Source organism: Hyaena hyaena, unplaced genomic scaffold, assembly GCF_003009895.1.
Source record: "Hyaena hyaena isolate Hyena2069 unplaced genomic scaffold, ASM300989v1 scaffold_239, whole genome shotgun sequence".
NCBI lineage: Eukaryota > Metazoa > Chordata > Mammalia > Carnivora > Hyaenidae > Hyaena > Hyaena hyaena.
In genome coordinates this window covers 438729-460601 of record NW_024080871.1, presented here as the reverse complement: position 1 = coordinate 460601, position 21873 = coordinate 438729, and the positions used below count along the sequence as shown (strand labels likewise).

The 21873-nt window shown below is 34.2% G+C and overlaps 1 protein-coding gene across 2 annotated transcripts in view; it reads left to right on the top strand.

Moving 5' to 3' along the window:
* KLHL1 (kelch like family member 1) overlaps positions 1–21873 on the top strand; it is a 368129-nt gene that overhangs the window by 249106 nt on the left and 97150 nt on the right. For both annotated transcript variants that reach the window (XM_039244388.1, XM_039244387.1), the window contains one exon: positions 15076–15300. In XM_039244388.1, coding sequence (XP_039100319.1) covers positions 15076–15300 — 225 coding nt within the window. The remainder of the gene's footprint in view (positions 1–15075; positions 15301–21873) is intronic.

The window sequence follows — 21873 nt, the reverse complement described above, 5'->3', positions numbered from 1 at the left end:
GATGAGGGACCAGGGTTGCTGTTTTATGAAGTTTGACTAGGGAAGACCATTCTAATCAGTTAAATCTGAAGCACAAATTGCTACATGGAAATTCAATTTGTTTCTTTCAAAAGTGAAGATTTATTTGATTTATTATAATGAACAAACATTTCTTAGATGCCTTTTTTTAAACATTATATTGGCATTCTAGGAGCAAGGGTTGGCAAACTATGGCCCGCAGGCCCAATCTAGCCCACTATGTTTTGAATGGCTTTGGTTTTTACATTATAAGAATTGGTGGGTCACCTGGCTAGCTCAGTTGGCTAAGCATCTGACTCTTGATTTCAGCTCAGGTATGATCTTACAGTTCATGAGTTCAAGCCCCTCATCGGACTCTGTGCTGACAGTGTGGAGCATGCTTGGGATTCTCTCTCTCTTCTCTCTCTCTCTCTCTCTCTCTCTTCTTTCTCAGCTTGGGATTCATTCTCTCTCTACCTCTCACTCACTCTAAATAAATAAATAAACTTAAAAAAACAGATTGTAAAAGAAACAAGGTAAAGAAAAGTATTTAGTGACTATTTGAATTTGTGAAATTCATTTTTCAATAGCCATAGAGTTTTATTGAACCTCCTTCATTTGTTTAGCTATTGTTTATGGTTGTTTTCACTCTATAATAATCATACGGTTACAACAAAGAGACCCATAAGGAGACCCCACAACTACATTTTTTACTATCTGGTCCTTTTTGTGTTCCAACCCCAGCTACGGAAGAAAATAAACCTCTATGCATTATTTCTAGGAAGCTTGTAGTGCCAAATATCACTGCCCGTGACCCAAATTTAGTGCACAGTTTCTGTGCACGTTTACGATGTTCCACCACAGGCAACCTCCCAGTCTCCCCCCTATCTGCCTAAGAGCATTCTTTGTGGTATTGAGAGTAAGGTCAGACTGCATTCACAGGAAACCCAATAGTGCAAGTACAAACTGGGGGTAAAACCTCCAGAGGCAATCCTCAGCCAACAGGATAGGAAAGTCTGTGATTCTATTGTAATTTCACTTCTAGCAATATCACTTTTCTCTTTTATGCTCTAATTAACCCGTTGTTAGGCAGTTCTCTCTTCAGTTATCCTGTATGTATGTATGTATGTGTGTATTTAGTAAAATGACACCAAATTTATTACAAGGAGACTAAAACGCGAGACAACAGCCTGTGCATGAACTCAATAACAGAAGTACAATGAACAGTCACTTGCATACTTTGAAAGAAGTGATGTGATTGGCCAGTGATTATGATGTACATCTGTTATTTAAGGAGTGAATTGCGGACTAAAGAGCTAGTAACAAAATTTGCATTTTATGCAATTATTCACAGTTAATATATTGTGGTAGCTGAAATTTGGGTGGAGGAGTCGGTGTTATTTACTTAAACCACGGTACCTGAAATTCATAAGTATCAGAACCATGCAAAGCAAATGTATTTGAGGAGACATTGTAAAGTTATGATACTTGTTACAAGGAAATAGGATTAGAATGTTAGGGTGTGAGGTTGATAGCCACTGCAAAGTCTTCTTGTAGGACTAAGTCTATGAAGCAGCCCTCTTTCCTTTTATTGAGGAGAATTAAGATTCTGAGGGGCACTGATCTCTTCTTGACACAAAGCAGCCACAGTGAGCTTTCCTGTATACAGTACCCCAGCAGGCAAGCAGAGGACCCTATGGCTTAGGGGAAGCCATGTATAAGAGACTACTGTTGACCCTTGAACAATGGGGAAGTTGGGGCACTGACCTATGCACAGTTGAAAATTCGTGTATGACTTTTGACTCCTCCAAAACTGAACTACTAATAGCCCACTGTTGACCAAAAGCCTTACCAATAACGTAAAGAGTGGATTTGCACTTATTTACATGTGTAATGTATTCTGTGTTTTTACAACAAAGTAAGCTAGAGAAAAGAAAAATGTGATATGAAAATCATAATAAAGAGAAAATACATTTACAGCACTGTACTGTATCCAAAAAAAAAAAATCCACTAGTAGGTGGATCCACACAGTTCAAATCAGTGTTTTTCAAGGGCCAACTGTTTTTACTTCCAAAGAAAGAATAAGGAAACAGTTAAAAAAGCTTTTTCAGATTGATATTCTTTGGATATAAGAGAGAGAAAATAAAATTGCAGTTTCATATATTCTATCATCTCATACATGACAGCTGTGAACATTAAGTGGAGCCTAAAGACCCCCAGACACACTGGTACCAAGACCACACCAGCAGTGACTCTTCTCTTAGATCGTGAGGGACCGGGTGCCCAAATATATTTATTTCAATATATTTGCATTGCTTCCTTGTTGATGCCCTGTTGCAGCCACAGGTCAATTATTGATTTTCATTAACAGCAGGTGTCTGAGCAGACAACCCTACCTACATCTTTCATGTGCACTCAAAGCAAATCTTCTTAATAAAGTTAATAATAAGAATGCTGTTGAAAAAAAACACATGCAAAGAAGAGAAAAGCATTAATTCTTAACTATAGAATAAATATCTTCATTTCCTTGACTTTTTTTTATTGAATCGTTTGATTATAGAGCATATATTATTATGGCATTTAAATATTTAACGTGTGCTTTGGATTTTCAAATATTTAAAAAATTTAAATTATCTAACTTTAAGAATAAGCTCCTGATATTTTTCTTTTTTCATTCAAAGGACTTGACAAGATTATTTTATCCTGAATTTGTCTCATCATTCTCTGCATCATTATCAGTATTGTTGAAAGGCAAAAATGGAAAATGAAATAGGTGGAATTAACCATCTTGACCTGAATTTTTTACTTCCTTGGCTTGAGCTGGACAAGCTTCACTATCAAGAACTTTTAAAGAACAGTTTTTAATACTGCAATTTTACAACTGGATAATTTTTAAAGCATTTAACTCAATAGTAATAATCATATCGCTTTAAGAAAACAGTCCACTTCCAATTCAGTGTCTAAGAAGCCTGAGAATTTGCAATTAGGTGGGTGAGATAATTTTAAAATACTGTCGGAGTTTTTCTGAAAAAAAGCAATATAACAAAAAAACCTTATTCTTTCATCTTTGCCCTCTGACTACTGCCCTACTTGATGTCTGCCTCAGTAACTTCATTCAGTCCCTTTGGTTCCACTTCAGTACTTTTTCTTTGAACTTGACATATACCATTGGAGATTACCAGTTCAAGGTCATCAGTTTGCACAAAATTATAGAAACAACTGAAAACCATGAAACATGTTACTGTAAGCCCAGTTTGCTTTTCAGACACAAAGGATTGTCTTCTGTCATGGGCATCTATTTACTGGGCTGCTTATATATATTTTAAGAGAGAACCATACTTCCCAAAGGGTCTCAGGGGAAGAACAAAGTCAACTCAGGGTATCTACTTCTTTAGCAATCTTTAAAATCATGAAAGATCATCACGCGTTGTTAAAATATGGTTGCTGTTTTTTTTAAGTTTATTTATTCATTTATTTTGAGACAGGAGCTAGGGGCAGAGACAGAGGGAGAGAGAGAGAATCCCAGGCAGTACCACACTGTCAGCCCAGAGCCCCATGCGAGTCTCCAACTCATGAACTGTGACATCATGACCTGAGCTGAAATCAGGAATCAGACACTTAGCTGACTGAGCCACCCAAGTGTCCCAATTCTGTTTGTTTATATCATTCTCAGGGAGTTTCCAGACAAGAGACTTTCAGCCCCTAGAAGTCATTGTTTTTTGAGTTTTTATTTAAGTTCCAGTTAGTTAACATATAGTGTTATATTAGTTTCAGGTGTACAGTATAGTGATTCAACACTTCCATATGTCAGCCTGCGCTCACCACAACTTGTACACTCCCTAATCCCCATCACCTATTTTACCCATCTCTTACTCACCTCCCCTCTGGTAACCATCAGTTTGTTCTCTATAATTAGGAGTCTCTGAAAGCCATGATCTTTATTAAAGAGTGAAAGGAGGCTGTTTCTGGTGAAAAGCGAATCACCTGTCAATGAAGTCTCCTTTCTTAGCCTCAGCCTCACTGGAAAGAAACAAACCTTAGTTACTATCTTGGTTGTAACTATTTTGGTATCTCTTGTGAAGATGAATCAGGGTTAAAATTATAAGTCAATTTCTTAAAAATTTAGTCTAATAATTTTATTTTGCCATTTAGTAGTCAGAAGAATTGGTGCTGGGAGCCACACCAGCCTCGCTGGATGACAGTCACAGTGAGGAAATGTCAGTGTTTGCATAGCTCCTGCCATGAGAAACGAAAACTGGTATCTCCTTCTGCTACTACTGGCTCATGTTGGAAATGGCTGCTGGTATTGACCAGGCCTCACAATATTCCAGATCAGACCGATATTCCCCACACAGATTCCTCATAAGGAAAAGCCTATTCCTGCCTCTTCAAAAGAGATTTTAGATGAAAGCTCTGCAGATGTTTGTCAAAAGGCTCTTCCTATGAGTCTTGTAGATCCAAGGCTTAGATAATAAAAGGGGTTAAGAACACAAGAGTTACAATTGAGCCTGGCCCTGAGACAAAGAGCCTAATTTAGAGTTAAGGAACAGATAAGGACAAAACTTAAGTTAACACTTATACCTTTTCTAACTGGTGATGTATAGCAGTCCCTTCCCTAAGGCCTACTTCCCACAAACACCCTCCCTTACACTGGTATCTGGGATGAGGATAGATAAGAGTAGCTAAAACATAAACCCAAAAACAAAGGCTGATACATTTAGGGCCTCCATGGTGTTTAAGCATTCAACATCAAGTCAAAAAAGTTTGCACAAACAACTTATTAACCAGCTCAAAAACATTCATTCTCTTGAGAGCCAGACAGAATGACTCCTAGCCTATCTATATACAACTTAACCTATGTTGTAATCTTAGCATTATTCACTTAGAACAAATATGTATGTTATTCCTGTTTTTTACTAAGAACATCCTGTTATTTCCTTAGTTGTAAGATTTACTCAACCTCACTATGATTGGGGTAATTCTGGAAGAATACTTCTGTAAAACCTGTTTTTGTATGCTTTCCAAAGCATCTTATCACAAAGCGTTTTCCATTGTAAAAATTCCTTTTTCTGATCTCATGTTATCATTTGACCTATAAATAACGACACCAAAACCAACAGCACAGAGATGCCTGCCTGGTGATCAGAAAGAATCTCGGGGCTCTCTCACTCTGTCTCTCGCCGACACTGTCCATCCTTCAGGGACCCCTGGACCGACTGGAGCCGGCCTCTAGCAAATTGGGCCCAATCACTGTATGTTCCGTAGGTCTTTCTATGAATGTAGATTGAATAATAAATTAGTGTGTTCTGACAAACCTCCCACCATAATGATAATTCTTGAGCACTCAGTATTCGTTTTGATCAATCTCACCATGAATGTACAGCAAATGATAATAGATATATCTGTTTTCTAAATAAAGTCTCCTTTTGTAAATCCATAGGAATAAGTCTGTGTGTTTGTGCATTTGTTTCATACAAACTAAATCTTAATCCTCCAATGTTTGGCTCTTCTCTGGCACAGAAGGACTCCTCAGGGCTACTTTAAGTGACTTCTGTGATAGAGACTTAGACAATGTTAAGTAAGAGATTTAAAGATAAGTAGAAGTCACTACACTGTCACCCAATGTGGTGTTAAAGTAATGCTTTACTTTAAATGAGCAAACATCAGTAGATCACAGAGATCCTTCATTACTATCTTGCTAAAGTGGGTACGCATTTATGAAAAAGGCAAAACATGTATTTTCCAAGAGTGTATAGTTTAGGTGAAGGTCAATAAGACCTCATGTTCTTTTATTATACTTATTAAAAAGCATTTCAATGACTGGTATTTACTGGTGCCCACATTTTCAGCAAAGGCTAGGAAAATTCTAATAAATATTATACAAAAAGTGTTAACTAAGACGCAGGGCAGTTTTATAACAATCTAAATAACAAGATTTTGGTTCACATTTGACAAATGTTACTTATGAAAATAAACATTTAATTTGAAAATATTAAGCACATGAGTTTATGTTTGATGAATATTTTTTAAGAGTAGGAAAAAACTATACTTGCAATAATTCTTTAATATAAGTGTTCTTTTGCAGTAAAGTTATTTTAATGAGTTGTTTGCTGTAAAAAAGGTAGCTAAGTAATAATAATAGAAATAATTACAATTTTGAATTATATTTTTAAGTCTCTTTCCTATGACATCATTAGCAAAGCCAAAAGCTGGCATTAAAAAGAAATTAGTAATTTAATTATAGAACTAAGATATATTTATGATATATTCCATAGGAAGTTACAAATAAAAATTCAGCACCCCCATTTCCTAAATTTACTATGTATTTTACTAACACACACACACACACACACACACACAGAGTAGTCTTTTTTTTTAATGTTGCATCAATTTAAGGTCAACCAGCTGATTTCGATGTCAACATCAAAATTATTCATTTTCTAAATCTGCTGTAAATATAATAAGGTTATCTTAGAAAATTTTAAGTAGGGGCGCCTAGGTGGCTTAGTCGGTTAAGCGTCCGACTTTCGCTTGGGTCATGATCTCGTGGTTCGTGGGTTCGAGCCCCGCGTTGGGCTCTGTGCTGACTGCCAGCTCAGAGCCTGGAGCCTGTTTCAGTCTGTGACTCCCTCTCTCTCTGACCCTCCCCTGCTCATGCTGTCTCTCTCTCTCTCCTAGAAATAAATAAAACATTAAAAAAATAAAATAAAATAAAAAAAGGAAAACTTTAAGTAAATTTTCTGATGCTTACATGTTATTCATATTGCTTTCCCATTAATTACCTGCTAATATTATTATCATGTTACTATTTTAATGTTTCTAATTTACTTCTTGATCTCTAAAGGCTTTTCATATATCAAGGAAATTCACCTTTAGCTACATTTATATAAAGTTTTTGTTTTCAATGTTCTCAGTCTTTTCTGTTGCTTGTTTCTTTATGTATTCTTTTAAAAATGTTTAATGTTTTATTTATTTTTGAGACAGAGACAGAACATGAGTGGGGCAGGGGCAGAGAGAGAGGAAGATATAGAATCCAAAGCAGGCAATGGGCTCTGAGTTGTCAGCACAGAGCCTGACGTGGGGCTCAAACCTATGAACTGTGAGATCATGATCGGAGTTGAAGTTGGACACTTAACCAACTGAGCCACCCAGGCCCCCCCTTTATGTAGTTTTGATGTAACTGTATTTTATATTTATATGATTGGTAATCATATATATTTATATTTACTTAACAATTTTGGGACTTATGGCTTTCTCTCATGGACCTTCACTATTAAATCTACCTAGAAGTAAAATTTAATCACCTGCTTTTTTATCTTCCAAGACATTTAAGGTTTTAGTAAAGTGTAACCCAGGGCAATTTACTTAAAATCTCATTGTCTATGTTTTTTTTTTTTTAAGTTTATTTTTAAGAGAGAGAGAGACAGAGTGCAAGTGGGGGAGGCGCAGAGAGAGAGAGGGGCTTACAGAATCTGAAGTAGACTCCAGGCTCTGAGCCAGTCAGCCCAGAGCCTGACATGGGGTTCAAACTCACAGATCACAAGATCCACAGGGTGCAAAATCATGACCTGAGCTGAAGTCAGACGCTTACCCTACTGAGCCACCCAGGCACCCCTCCTTGTCTCTGTTAATTGTGTGAAGCCATGAGAAGAGAATCACGTCATGGGTTCTGTGGCTGTCTGTGCTGTGCTTTAGCTATTGGTTCATCTCAAGTGCATTCCAGTATGAAGAGTAAGACAAGACTCCAAGTTCACTCACTTATTTTTTTCTAAAGGATAACTAGTTATCTTAAAACTATTTTTAGCTAGTTAATTTGCTTATGTGTTTATATATTTATTTATTTATTTTTAATAGAATTTATTGTCAAGTTAGCTAACATACAGTGAGTGTATATAGTGCACTCTTATCTTCAGGAATAGATTCCTATGATTTATCACTTACATACAAGACCCAGTGCTCATCCCAACAAGTGCCCTCCTCAATGCCCATCGCCCATTTTCCCCACCCCCGACTCCTTACCTCCATCATATTTCTCATCTGTTTAGAGAGATACTTTTATCAAATTATAAATAGGGTTATATACTTTTATCAAATTATATATAGAGTGTATTAGGGTTATTTTTGGCTTTCACTTCAAATTTACGAATACTGCTATTTTCCTTTCTCATAAAGCTTTTAAAAAATTCCCTAGAGTTATATAATGCTTTTTAAAACCTGGTAGTCCATTTTCCCCTTAGGGATCCTTTGAATTAGAAATTGTCCAGCTTTGGGGCACCTGGGTGGCTCAGCCAGTTAAGCATCCGACTTCAGCTGAGGTCATGATCTCATGGTTAGTGGGTTTGAGCCCCGCGTCAGGCTCTGTGCTGACAGCTCGCTCAGAGCCTGGAGCCTGTTTCAGATTCTCTGTCTCCCTCTCTCTCTCACCCTCCCCAGCTCAGGCTGTCTCTCTCTTAAAATGAATAAAACATTTTAAAAAAGAAGTTGTCTAGCTTTTAAAAATGTATTTTTGATATTTCCATTTGAATTTCCAGAGAAATACAAGTATAATTTCATAAATACCTGGTAAAAATATCATCATATTAATTTTGATTATGTAAGATAATAATTCATTTCTGCAAACAAGTCATCTTGTTCAAAATTAGTATGATTCCTTCCATTCATTCTATTTGACATCTTTCAATAAAGTTTTATTTTTTCTTTATCTAGATCTAGCCCCTATCTTTCTGATTATTAGATAACTCACTTTTACTGGTGCTATTTTAAATAGATAAACACATACATCATCTAGGTGAATTTAATTTTTTCTAAAGAAATCACACTGATGTTTGCGTTTCACTTCTATGATTAAACAACTTCCAGAAATCTTTTAAATTTTTCTAAGATTTTAATGGTAATAATATTTAGCTATTAAGATAGATTATTACATAAAATACAAATATTTAAAATTATGCTCCATACTTTTGTTTCTCTTGGCTATGAGTCAAGAAGTGGACATCTTTTGGCATTCCTGAATTTAGTGAAATTAATTTAAACTAAGTATAATGTTAGAGTTTTTAAATTTAAATTTTACCTAACATCCAGTGAAATATTAGTTTCAGAAGCAGAATTCAGTGATTTATCACTTACACCCAACACCCAGAGCTCATCACATAAAGTGCTTTCCTCAGTACCCTCCATATTCATAAAATTTATATATCTACCTCAAAATTCAGCATTAAGCTTAATGATATATTTACATTTATATCTCTATGCATATATTACCATTTATAAATGGTTTATATTTATAGAAGGGAAAAATGTGGAATTTGTTGGATGTTTATTCAGCACATATGAAATTATTATGTATAAAATGTTTATAATGCCATCCTTATAAAACACAACAAATTATCTGAAACATAATGACTTGCTTGTCTTTGAAAAATATTTTCCCTGTAGTGATATCATTTATATAAATGTAAGAATATTATCCCAAACTATGTTTTTAGTAAGCATATAGAAATATGAAAGTCAATGAGAACCTTATCCTATGAAAAATTCAAGAAAGAAGTCATTCTTTATAATGCTATTTTCTTTAAGGCCTGAAGTTTTATATTTTAAGTATCATAAAAAAATCTTTGCTTTTAAACCTTTCTAGTATGCTTCTCTGTATTTACTATTTCCTTCAAGAGAATACATCTAACATAATTTAACCTTTTCCTAAGCATTTGATGGCATGAAGATCACCATCAGTGTTGGTCCGAATGCTCTTAAGGCATCATGGAATGTGTTTTTTTGTTTAATAGCTATGCATGATTGTTCTATTTCAGTAAAACATGATTTTTATTCTGGTTACTCCCTCACTATCATCTATTGTTGCTATTGAAGGCTCCAGATCACTCTCATTTATTGGTTTATAAAGTCTTGTGAGTAGGGTAATTGAGCTTATTAATAGGACATTAAATTTGTAGTAGAAAGGCTTTGTGAAAAGACCTGAGGGCCTTTCTTTTGAGTTGAATAAAGGAGTTTAACTTCTTTATAGCTTTTTGTGACATCTTGTCAGTTCAGAAAACTATGATCATTTTATTCTGTGCTGTGGTCAGGATAAGTAAGATTGTTAAATGTTTGAATTATAGATATTAGAATAAGTCCTGCTATCAGTAATGCCAAAATGGAATGTATAAATATTAATTGCTATTGTCATAACTTAATTACATATGGCTGTATAATGAACAACTCTAAAGAGACCCAGAACTGCACTTTGATAATATCTTGAACACTTATTCTCAGTTTGATATTTTGAGACAAGAGCCTGTTGTTAGTTTTGTCATGAGGAAAATACATTTGTATTTGCATTGTATCTAATACGTGCTAGTTATGTTGTTCAACTTGGATAACAAATACTTGATAAATTTTCAAAATGCAAATCAAAACAAAGTACACATTATTGCTGTGTAACAAATTACCACAAACAGTGGTTTAAAAATACTGTCATCTTCTAGCTTACAGTTTTCTAGGTCAGAAGTCTAGGGTGGCATGTCTACATTCTCTGCTCAGGATGCCAAAAGACTGAAATCAAAGTGTTGGCTAGGCTTGTGCTCTCATCCAGAGCTGGAGGCCATCTTCCAAGCTCCTTCAAACTGCTGACAGACTTTGTTCCCTGAGGTTATAGACCTGAGGGATTGCTTCCTTGCTGTCAGGTAAAGAACACTCTCAGCTACTAGAGGCCACCTGTATCCCTTCTCATGTGGCCCCTTCTATTTTCATACCAGTAAGTCGAATCCTGCTCATGCTTTGTATCTTTATGACTTCCCTTTCCACAACTAGCCAGAGAAATTTCTGTTCAAGGGTTCATGTGATCAGGGCCACCCAGGTTATCTCCTCATAATAAGATGAACTGTGACACACAGCATAACAACCAAATGAAGTAATTTCTTATCACATTCTGGAAAATAGGTCATTAAATCTCAAGAAGGAGCATTTATAAAATTGTGCCTACTGCATGTATTAAGTGCAATCAACTTGTTCTATAATCAGGATAAGGTCGTAAAGGTGTGTTTATCTATAGCCAGCTTAATACTGTTGTTCCACTATCTGAGAGACATTGAGCAAGTTACTGAAGTTTTCTCTGATTCAGCTGCTTTTTCTACAAATTTGGCCTATTAATAATAATTATGTCATCCAATTTTAATATAAATGAAATGTACTAAAACATGTAAAATCTCTTAGAGCATAGGAAGTACTCACTAAATATTGTATATCACTAATATCATATAGTATCAAAAATACCTACTGTTTTATTTCACATTATTCTACATACCAAGAATAAGATTTATCTTTGAATTACATAACTCCATTAAGTTGGGAAGTTTTACATATTGCTTTAGATTTATTGAGTTATAGTACACATTTTATAAAATAATATTGTTATTATACAAAGTTAGAGCTCACAGAATAATAGCAAAATCTCCTGCAAGAGATGATGCAAACTTCAAAAGGCTTTAACATATAGTAGCCTAGAGTTTAAGAACAAAATAATAAGGATCTATCCAGTTTAACAGTAGTCCTCTATAGCCAGATGTGTTCATTATACCATTTTAATGAGCCTAAACATTATTTTAAATTAGTTGCTTAGATTTATGGTTTGAAGTCTCAGAGTAGGTGCTTTCCAGTTTATCAAAGATGTCAGGACTGTATTGTGCCTTCAGTCACACATTCTAAAGTCATGCAGGCATTTGAGATAATTAGTGACAGTTTCATGAACTGCAAAGTAACTATATGTTAAAATAGGGTTCCCTTTTTGATCCCTCAAGTTTATGACTTATGACCACAATAGTTACTTATATTCTACTTTTTAATTTACATAATGAAAAATAGTGCCTTTACTGTAAGGAACAATACAGGGTAACATTTCTCAGTGAAATGGCTTCGTCCTTCCTTTGACTCAGGCAACCACTAAGGAAATACATATACTCTGATAAGCACGGAAAACCAACTGAACCGATAAACAAATGGATAAATTAAAAGAAGTAGTATTAATAAAATTGAGATGTTTATCCAGATAGCTAATGAAGTACACTGGTGAGAGGATTTCTTTTTGCTAATGTTTTTTTATTTATTTTGAGAGATAGAGAGAGTACAAGTGGAGGAGAGGCAGAGAGAGAGAAAGAGAAATAGAATCCCAAGCAGATTCAGTGCAGTCACCTAAGAGCCCAATGTGAGGCTTGATTCCACATACCCTGTGATCATGACCAGAACCAAAACCAAGAGTCAAATGCTCAAATGACTGAGCCACCCAGGCACCCCTGGTGAGAAAATTTCCTAAAGAACATTATTATTAATAGCTTTCCTTTGAAAAAGAGGAAGAATATCCTTAATTTTGTGATCATTAAAAACAAAATAAAATATTCACATTACATGCTGACTGAATGAGAAAATAATCAGATTGGCTACTATAAGTAAACTCTACAAATCAAGAAATACTTCTTTGTTTTGGTTTACTAAACTTTCTATAACTATGCAAAGCTAAACAATGGAGTGAAAATAGATATTGTCTTCTGGGGCAGGTGGAATATGGCTCCCCAAAGATGTCTACATCTGAGTCACCAGAATCCATGAATATGGTAGCTTACATAGAAAACTGTGGGGAAGTTTTAAAATTTTGAAGATAATTAAGTTTGCTAATTAGCTGATTATAAACAGTCGATTCTATATTAAATGGGAATATTCTACATTAAATCAGATTATGAAGGGGTGAGCCCAATGGAATAATAAGAATCAAAGTCAGAGATTTGCAGTGTTTCTGGCTTTTTTGTTTGTTTGGTTTGGTTTGGTTTGGTTTTATTTTGTTTTGTTTTTTGTTTTTGGCTTTGAAGATGGAAGCAGGGGTCATAGGGAATATGGATGGCCTGTGGCAGATGGGAAAGGCAAGAAATTCACTTCTCTAAACTCCTGAAAGAAATGAAGCCCTGTCAACACACAATAAGACCTGTTTTGATTTTAGCACAATAAGACCTGTTTTGAACTTCTGACCTCCAGAGCTGTAAGATAATAAATGTGTGTGTTTTTTACACTACTAAGTTTGACATGATTTTTCACAGCAGCCATGGGAAATTAATACAGCCTCTAATTTGAAAAATGAAGACAGGATGTATTCCATTTCTGATGTAGCATTTTAGGATAAAATCCATAGGTTATCTTTAAGACTCTGTTTGAGGAAAAACACTGTAAAAGCAAAAAATCCTGCCATGTGTTGAGATTTAAGATACATCTGGTTTCGTAGGACAAGACTTTGAAACTCAGGTCAAGTCTTCACTTTTCCCTTTGAATAACAACACCTTAGGTTGCTCAGAAGCAACCAATTTCACACATCCCCAACCATTTTCTCTTAGAAGGATGACTAGACCTTAAATTCTCTGCAAAGATTTTGACCAAAGGTTTGGACAGTATGGAAAGTATAGTTATACAAATACATACTTCCTTGTCTATCCATACCTACAAAATATGAGTATTATGGAGTTGGGTTCATTAGGATTAAGTTACACTATTTCTTCTACCTTCATTTGTCAAGAGTTAATTATAAGAGAGAGATACTTCCATTACACTTAGTTTTTAGTTAGGCATTCATGAATGTGAATGCCATCAAGCTTTGAGAATTCAGATGACCTTGAAATAATTCAGCAATTTAGTTCACTTTGGAACTTTGTTTTGTATATAGACAAATGAAACATCAAATATAAAATATAATAAATATACTTAAATATAAAATAAATTCATGTGTTTAAATGATTTATTTTATGTTCCTAATCAGTACAAATGAATTTTCTGAACATTTCAATTTATGTTTCTTCTAAAAATAATAGTAATAATCTTATAATAATTCATATTTTGTTTTATGGAAATTAGTTCACATTTTTATTAACATAAAAAACAGATTTAATGCATCTAACTAGTATCTATATTAGTATTGCTTTATTGCCTTTGGATAAAATTTGAGCATACTTTATATCAGTTTTATTTCAATTAGCAAAGTTTCTCCTACCAAGTTATTCATATTTGTTTACTTCCTTGCTGGTTACTTTCTAAATAGTAAGTGAATCCCCCTAAGGAATGCTTTCCTTAGTTTTCAAACTTTTATTATATTACAAGTAAAATAATCTTTAGTGAGTATGTGGAAGTACACCAGAATGTTGACTCCCTTTATAGGGATATTTAATCACTGCAGATAAAGCATTGGTGAATGTGAGTCTGAATATTAAGACCAAACACTGAAAAGCAAGATTAGTGTTTGTTCACTATATTTTATCATATAAACACTTGTGAACTTGTTCAAGGCAGACATTTTTAATGTAAAATGTGTAACTCAAATCTATAAAAACATATTTTGTCAGCAATTTACCTTATTTCATCTTTCAATTTCTATATCATAAGTTAGATTTATTTCATTGCTCAGGTTTGTGTATAAAAAGCTTTTAGGAAAGATAAGCTATTTTATTTAGAGATTATAACATGATTGATAAGGGTAGAAAATCATTTTAGTCTCTACATTCTATTAAGCTAGTACCCAGATACATTTTTAAAGCAGATTTTAAAAAGCATAACTGACATTTGTTTACATAACCTCAAATTGACTTTTTAAATGTTCTGTTATCTTAAGGCATAAAACAAGTTTAAAGAGAAATATGGTAAATAATTTATTAAATTCACTTCACTTTCAGAAACATACAGAGATTATATAGATATTATACTAGAATTATGTTAACATTTCTTTAATGGCAAACAGTGACAGAAAGAAGTTGTAAAATCTATTGACAGAACTGTGCCATGAGCAACAGTAATTCTAATGAATCAATAGTTTAGCATGAGACCATTATGATATTCAAAGAGGTTATATATTTGTGTCTATTTGGATCATTAGTTTCTGCCAAAAAGAGAAAATAATGCAGTTAAATCACTACTCCCTTTGGCTTTCTGCGACATTTTCTTTAAGAAAAATAAGTGTGACAAGAGTATTTTCACATCTGAATTTGTACACTGCCTTGGGCAGGTTGTGTGTTGGATTAGTAGTGAATGGCGATTATTTGATTTTTATGTTTTATCAGGAGCTACAACCATAGAGAAATATGACCTCAGAACAAATTTGTGGATCCAGGCAGGGATGATGAACGGCAGGAGATTGCAATTTGGTGTGGCTGTTATTGATGACAAACTCTTTGTAATTGGAGGTCGAGATGGCTTAAAGACATTGAACACTGTTGAATGTTACAATCCCAAAACCAAGACTTGGACTGTCTTACCACCAATGTCAACACATAGACACGGTCTAGGTAAGATCTCTTACTTTAATGATATTATTTTTAGAAACATTTATTGATAGTTAAAATGCATGTTAAAAATAGTATTACTGTCATCAATTATCAATAACTTTAGATAAATTATGGGCTTATTTGGAGCATTTTTTCTAAGTTCTTGACATTTTCTTGTGTTGACTAATGTGCACTAAACTCTTGAGAGTTTATACTCTTGAGAAGGATGTCGATACCAAAATGAGTAGACCACAAGCAATCGTCAACATTTTCACAATCTGACACTTATACAACATGTAAAGTTCAATATGAGAAAAGAAAAAGTAGAACTATTCTGGAGAGGCCAGAGTAATGCTGCCCAGAGGGAAAAATAGTTAATGTACATTGAGGAAATCTTACTTAAGGTGGCTCGCTCTGCTTCCGTAGTCTAGCCTAGCCATACTTTTGCATGTAATTAATCCCACCTTGAAAAATCTGTGGGGAAAGAGGAATACAGTTTAGAGAAAGAGTATCATATCAACTGGCACCAGAGATCAATCATATAGGATTGAACTGATTTCTCCTGTGAAGGAGCCTGGAAATGCAGAGAACTATATTGGGATTCAGAAGATCTGGGCGTGAGTCTTGAATCTACCATATTGACATGATTTGAGGACAGCACTTAAACTGTAAGCTTTCCGTTTCCAGATTTGCCACCATTTCAAAGTTATTAAGTAGATAATGATAATGATATGAAATCACTGTGTAAATTATGAAGTCCTATACAAATATTTGAAAAAGAGGAATGAAATAAGGGTAAACAGTTCCTGAATTTGTACTTGTATCATGGGAATTATAAGGAGAAGTACAAATTACTTTTTTTGAATACCTGAAATATGACAAGTAGTCAACTAAATGTCTTTCATGTATTTATAATGTACACATTACCAACTTATTCAGGTTTAATTGCAAATCCACTGATTTAGACATTCATAAGCAAGCAAAATTATAGAGATTTCAAAAACACATATTAATGCTATTTCAATTTTGATGTCTCTAGCACTGTATTTCCCATTTTTGTTTACTCTACCATCAACTTAACCAAATATTAAAGAAATAAATAAGTAAGTAAATAAATAAATAGAATAGGTCTGGACTAAAGCAACTTTTTGATCATCTGGTTTACCTCCCTTTTTTCACATTAGGTATTAGTAAATTAAGGAATAGTAATAAATATATGAGAACCTTTTCAAGTTCTAAAATTCTGTGCCACCATATAATTTATTTAAATCACATGGAATCCAATCATAATATGAAAATATATCTACAGCAAATGATTCTTCCCAGGTAATATTCATGAGTATAAAAGATTTCTTACATGATTTTTTTTCAAACATATTGGAGGATTTTTGCTACATGTGTTGTTTTTTTATTATTTAGCTGTCTAATTACCTATGTTTCTGTTTGAGTGAAATGTAGAGAATAAGCACTCTGGTTTAGAATGTTTAGAATTTAATGTCTCCTTCTCCCTTTTTGTTTTCGATAATTCAATTCTTTTCTATTAAGGTATGCTAAGGTTCAATTATGTAGGTTATTTTCATGCTAAGAGAACATACTTGAAAATATTCCATGAAGAATACATCTTATGCTGTGTAATTTCAAGTGTTTAAAGTGTACAAGTTGATGGTGTGCTTCAAAAATCTGTCACACAGCTTCCTTTCCTCTAGGCATCAGGACTGGACAAAATGGAAACCTAGAATATTGTCTTTTAGTTTTTCTTGTTTGCTATTGAGTTCATTGTAAAGGTCCATGTGGAAGTAAGGCTGCATAGCAAATGACATGAGCTAATAAGTATCATGGATATCTGAAATGCAGTGCAGCATTTCTCACAGGTTTAGGGACCCAATGCCAAATGTAGTTATCCACTATTTTCATGCCTAGGCCTATTTTGCTTTGTGTTTTTTGTGCTGCTTCACTTCTATTATCAAGTGGCTCACCTCTCCTCCATATTTATTTATTTATTTTTTTAAATGTTTTATTTATTTCTAGGAGAGAGAGAGAGAGAGAGAGAGAGAGACAGCGTGAGCAGAGGAGGGTCAGAGAGAGAGGGAGTCACATACTGAAACAGGCTCCAGGCTCTGAGCTGGCAGTCAGCACAGAGCCCGACGCGGGGCTCGAACCCACGAACCGCGAGATCATGACCCAAGCGAAAGTCGGATGCTCAACCGACTAAGCCACCCAGGCGCCCCTCTCCTCCATATTTAATGCCACTGGTTTCTTCTGTTTTACTTCCTAGTGGCTGTTGCTTCCTGTCAGTTTAAAAAAAGTTCTCTACTACAATACTTCCCAAGATCTGTCCTTGTTGAGGTAGTAGATAGAGCATCATTTCTGGACACAATTCTCATCTCAGAGTGCCTCATAGATTGCTAGCAATGCCCAGGACATAGAAAATTGCCTTCAACTAGGATGCCAATCCAAGCTCTAATCAGTTGAAGTCAGATTGATAGCAATGCAAGATACATGTGTGTTCTCTGATGAAACTGAATGTTTCCTTTATGATCAATCACATCCCTTATGATCCTTTGAATCTCAGAAGTTTATCATTCTATGTCATACTCAAATGACATAAACTTCCTAGAAGGCCCAAGATTTCTGTTCCTTTAATATAATGCATCAATCTTTGATTTGCCTTCTTTTAGGGACTCCTATTACATCAATGTTGATATTTCTTTTTTAATTCATCATATTTTCTCAAGTTTAATGTTATATGTTTTCCTTTAACCTTTCCTGATGGCTAATTTTAATATCTAGCCCTCCAAATTGTCCTTAATCTGCATACATCATATTTCTCCCATGTATTGAGGTCTTGATCTTAATTAATTTTGTTTTTCACATACTCATTATAACTGCTTGGTAATTCATTATAATTGCTTTCTTCTTCCATGCTATTAATATTCCTCCTTATCTCTGTGTGGCTATTTATTATACCTATTTCAAATTCCAATCTGCCTCTTTAATTCTTTTTTATTCATTGTATGTGATCATCTTCCTTCTCTTCATCAAATTCCTCGTTCAGATTTCTCTCCTCTTAGTCTTCTCCTTCTCCTCTTAGTTATCCTTTATCTCCTCCTTCTGTAGTTGTAGTTGTTGTTGTTGTTGTTGTTGTTGTTGTTGTTGTTCTTCTTCTTCTTCTTCTTCTTCTTCTCCTTCTTCTTCTTCTCCTTCTTCTTCTTCTTCTTCTTGTTTTTCTTCTGCTTCTGCTTCTTTTACTTCTCCTTCTTCCTCACCTATTTTTTCTTCCTCCTTTTTTTCTCCTCTTCTAATTCTATTTAACAGTAGTTGTAACCACTGAAATATGTAATTTTAACTGTATTTTTAACTGTAATTTTTAAGCCAGATGAATATATCAGATACTTTGACTAATTGCATGGAAGTTAAGGCATATGCCATTCTTTGTGTCTTCTCAAAACATTCAGGACTGGGTAGGGGAATTATGACAGGGCATGGAGCCTTGACCTTGCAGGCTGACTTTGTCCAAACTAGCTGCTATTATTCCTAACAAGTAACCCTCAGGGACACATCTATTTACTTTCATTTGCAAATAAACGTCCTTATGCCTTTCTTCTTTATCTGTGATGCCCTAACTATAGGACTGGGAGCTGGGATAGGAAGGGAATGTTCAGAACCAGCAATTCTATTTGCTTCTGCTGTTAACAGTTTCCCATTTAAGCTGGGCTCTGATGACATTCTGATGTCATATACAATTATGGCAAGCTCTTGATGGGTTCTGCTCTCTCACTGCCACGCAGCGTAGAGGATTCACTGGTTCTTCTTTTGACCACATCAAAAAGCACAGATCAAATTTTCCTCCAAGATATTCCCCTGTGGCACTGCCATGAATTTTTATCTCACTCAGTAAGTCACAACTAACTTCTGTTTCTCTATTTTTTACAGTGTTAGTGTTTGCTTTTCAAAAATACACCATAACCTTCCCTTTCATGTAATCCCTGGTATTTGGTTTGAATGTAAATCAACAGCCTTCTGTGCTAGTTTTTTTATTCATTCAGAAATTAGAATGTCCCATTTTATGTGCCATATAATCAGTACCTCTTCTGCCATATGTAGTGAAATCACAAAATTGACTATGAAATCCCATATTATGCACTCAAGTGACTAGAAGTAACAGGCTGAAGTAAAATTCAAAATATATAAAATACAAATTCAAGACAATTTTGACCTATATGCCTTTTTGTTTTCCTCCTTTGATTTGTATAGGTAAAACAAAATCTTGAATTATTATTTGAGAAAGCCACATGAGTTCCTTGGTTGCTAAAGATGATTATGTGACCAAAAATGTTTCATAGCTATCAATAAAGGAAGAAAGCTCTTTCTGCTGAATAAAACAGCAGAGAAAAATTGTATGCCTATTACATCTGTGATGTCAAGGGAGTAATGCATCTGCCTAGAGAATTAAACTAATTAAGACCACAGTTCTCTCAATATACTGAGTTTTTATTTTGGCATTTATGTCTTTGAAGCACATAATTCCATATACCATGACTTTTTTGCACCACATTTTATATTATATAAATCCAAATAAAACATTATTACAATACAGAGTTTGCAATTACGTCCTTTTAGGAGAAATTGATAAAGGGTAAGATAGTTATGGATTATTATGGATTTTCTATATGCTAGGAGCCAATATAGTATGTTAAACATATGGTAGCAGTTGTTTTTATTTTTACTTTGTTTAGTTTTCAATTCAAATAAAATTCACATTCTGTAAATTTAAGTTTTAAAGTGTATAGTTGAGTACTTTTAAGTATATTTACAATTGTGCAGCCATCACTACTATCAAATACCAAAATATTTTTGTTATCTTTTTAAAAAATATTTCATGTGGTTTTTTTTCAGAAAGAAAAAGAGAAAGAGAGAATATATTTGTTGGGGGGGGGGAAGCAGAGAGAGAGAGGAAGGGAGACACAGAATCTGAAGCAGGCTCCAGGCTTCCAGCTGTCAGCACAGAGCCTGAGGCAGGGCTTGAACCCACGAACTATGAGATCATGACCTGAGCTGAAGTCAGATACTCAACGACTGAGCCACTCAGGCACACCACAAAATATTATTATCTTACAAAGAAATTGTACTTGGAGCACCTGTGTGGTTCAGTCGATTGAGTGTCCAACTTCAGCTCAGGCCATGATCTTGAGGTTTTTGAGTTGGAGTCTTACATCAGGCTCACTGCTGATTGTGTGGAGCCTGCTTTGGATCGTCTGTCCCCCTCTCTTTCTCTGCCCCTTGCCTGCTCACGCTCTCTCTCAAACAGTAAATAAATCTTCAAAAAAAAAAAAGAAGAAGAAGAAGAAGAAGAAACTGTGTACCCAAAAGCAACTACTCTTCAACTATTCTCTGTTCCTCCTAGCCCCTGACAATAATTAATCTACTTTCTGTTTATGGATTTGCCTATTCTGGGCATTTCCTATAAATAAAATCATATAATGTGTGAGCTTTTATTTATGGCTTCTTTTACATAGCATTATGCTTTCAAGGTTCATTCTCATTGTAGCATGTATCATTTCCTCCTTCCTTTTATGGCTGAATAATATTCCATTGCTAGAATTATTCACATGATGTTTTTACATCATAAACAGGAAGACCTTTAGATTGTTTCTACTTCTGGACTATTATGAATAAAATAAAACTGCTATAAACATTCATGTATGCATTTTTTCTATACTATATGTTTTCGGTTCTCTTAGGTATATAGATTTATAGATATAAAAGTGGAATTGTTGAGTCATATAATAACTCTATATTTTATTTTTGGAGGAACTGCCAATTGGTTTTCAGAATGGTTGCACCATTTTCTATCCCTTCAGTAATGTATAAGGGGACAAATTTCTCCGCATCCCTACCAACTCTTATTATCCTTTCCTTTTTTATATTGTAATTATCCTAGTATATATGAAATGGTATCTCATTATAGTTTTATATCATTTCCTACTGAATAACTTAAGAAATATTTTTATATACTTATTGACATTTATACATATTCTTTGGATAATTCTCTATTCAAATGTTTTGTCCATTTTTTGCTTGAATTGTTTTCTTTTAATTGCTGAATTTAATAGTTCTTTGTATATTCTGAATATGTCTTCTGTTAGATATAGATTTTCAAGTATTTTTGTCCATTCTATTCATTCTACTTTAACCATCTTGATAGTGTCCTTTGAAGCACAAAAATTATTAACTTGATGAGGTTCAAATTAATTATTTTTTATTTCTTTATTTTCACATAATATATATGTATATATATATTTATTTATTTTTAAATTTACATCCAAGTTAGTTAGCATACAGTGCAATAATGATTTTAGGAGTAGATTCCTTAATTCTCCTTAATGCTCCTATTTAGCCCATGCCTCCTTCCCACAACCCCTCCAGCAACCCTCTGTTCTCCATATTTAAAAGTCTATTATGTTTTGTCCCCCTCCCTATTTTTATATTATTTTTACTTCCCTTCCCTTATGTTCATCTGTTTTGTATCTTAAAGTTCTCATATGAGTGAAGTCCTATGGTATTTGTCTTTCTCTAATTTACTTAGCATAATAT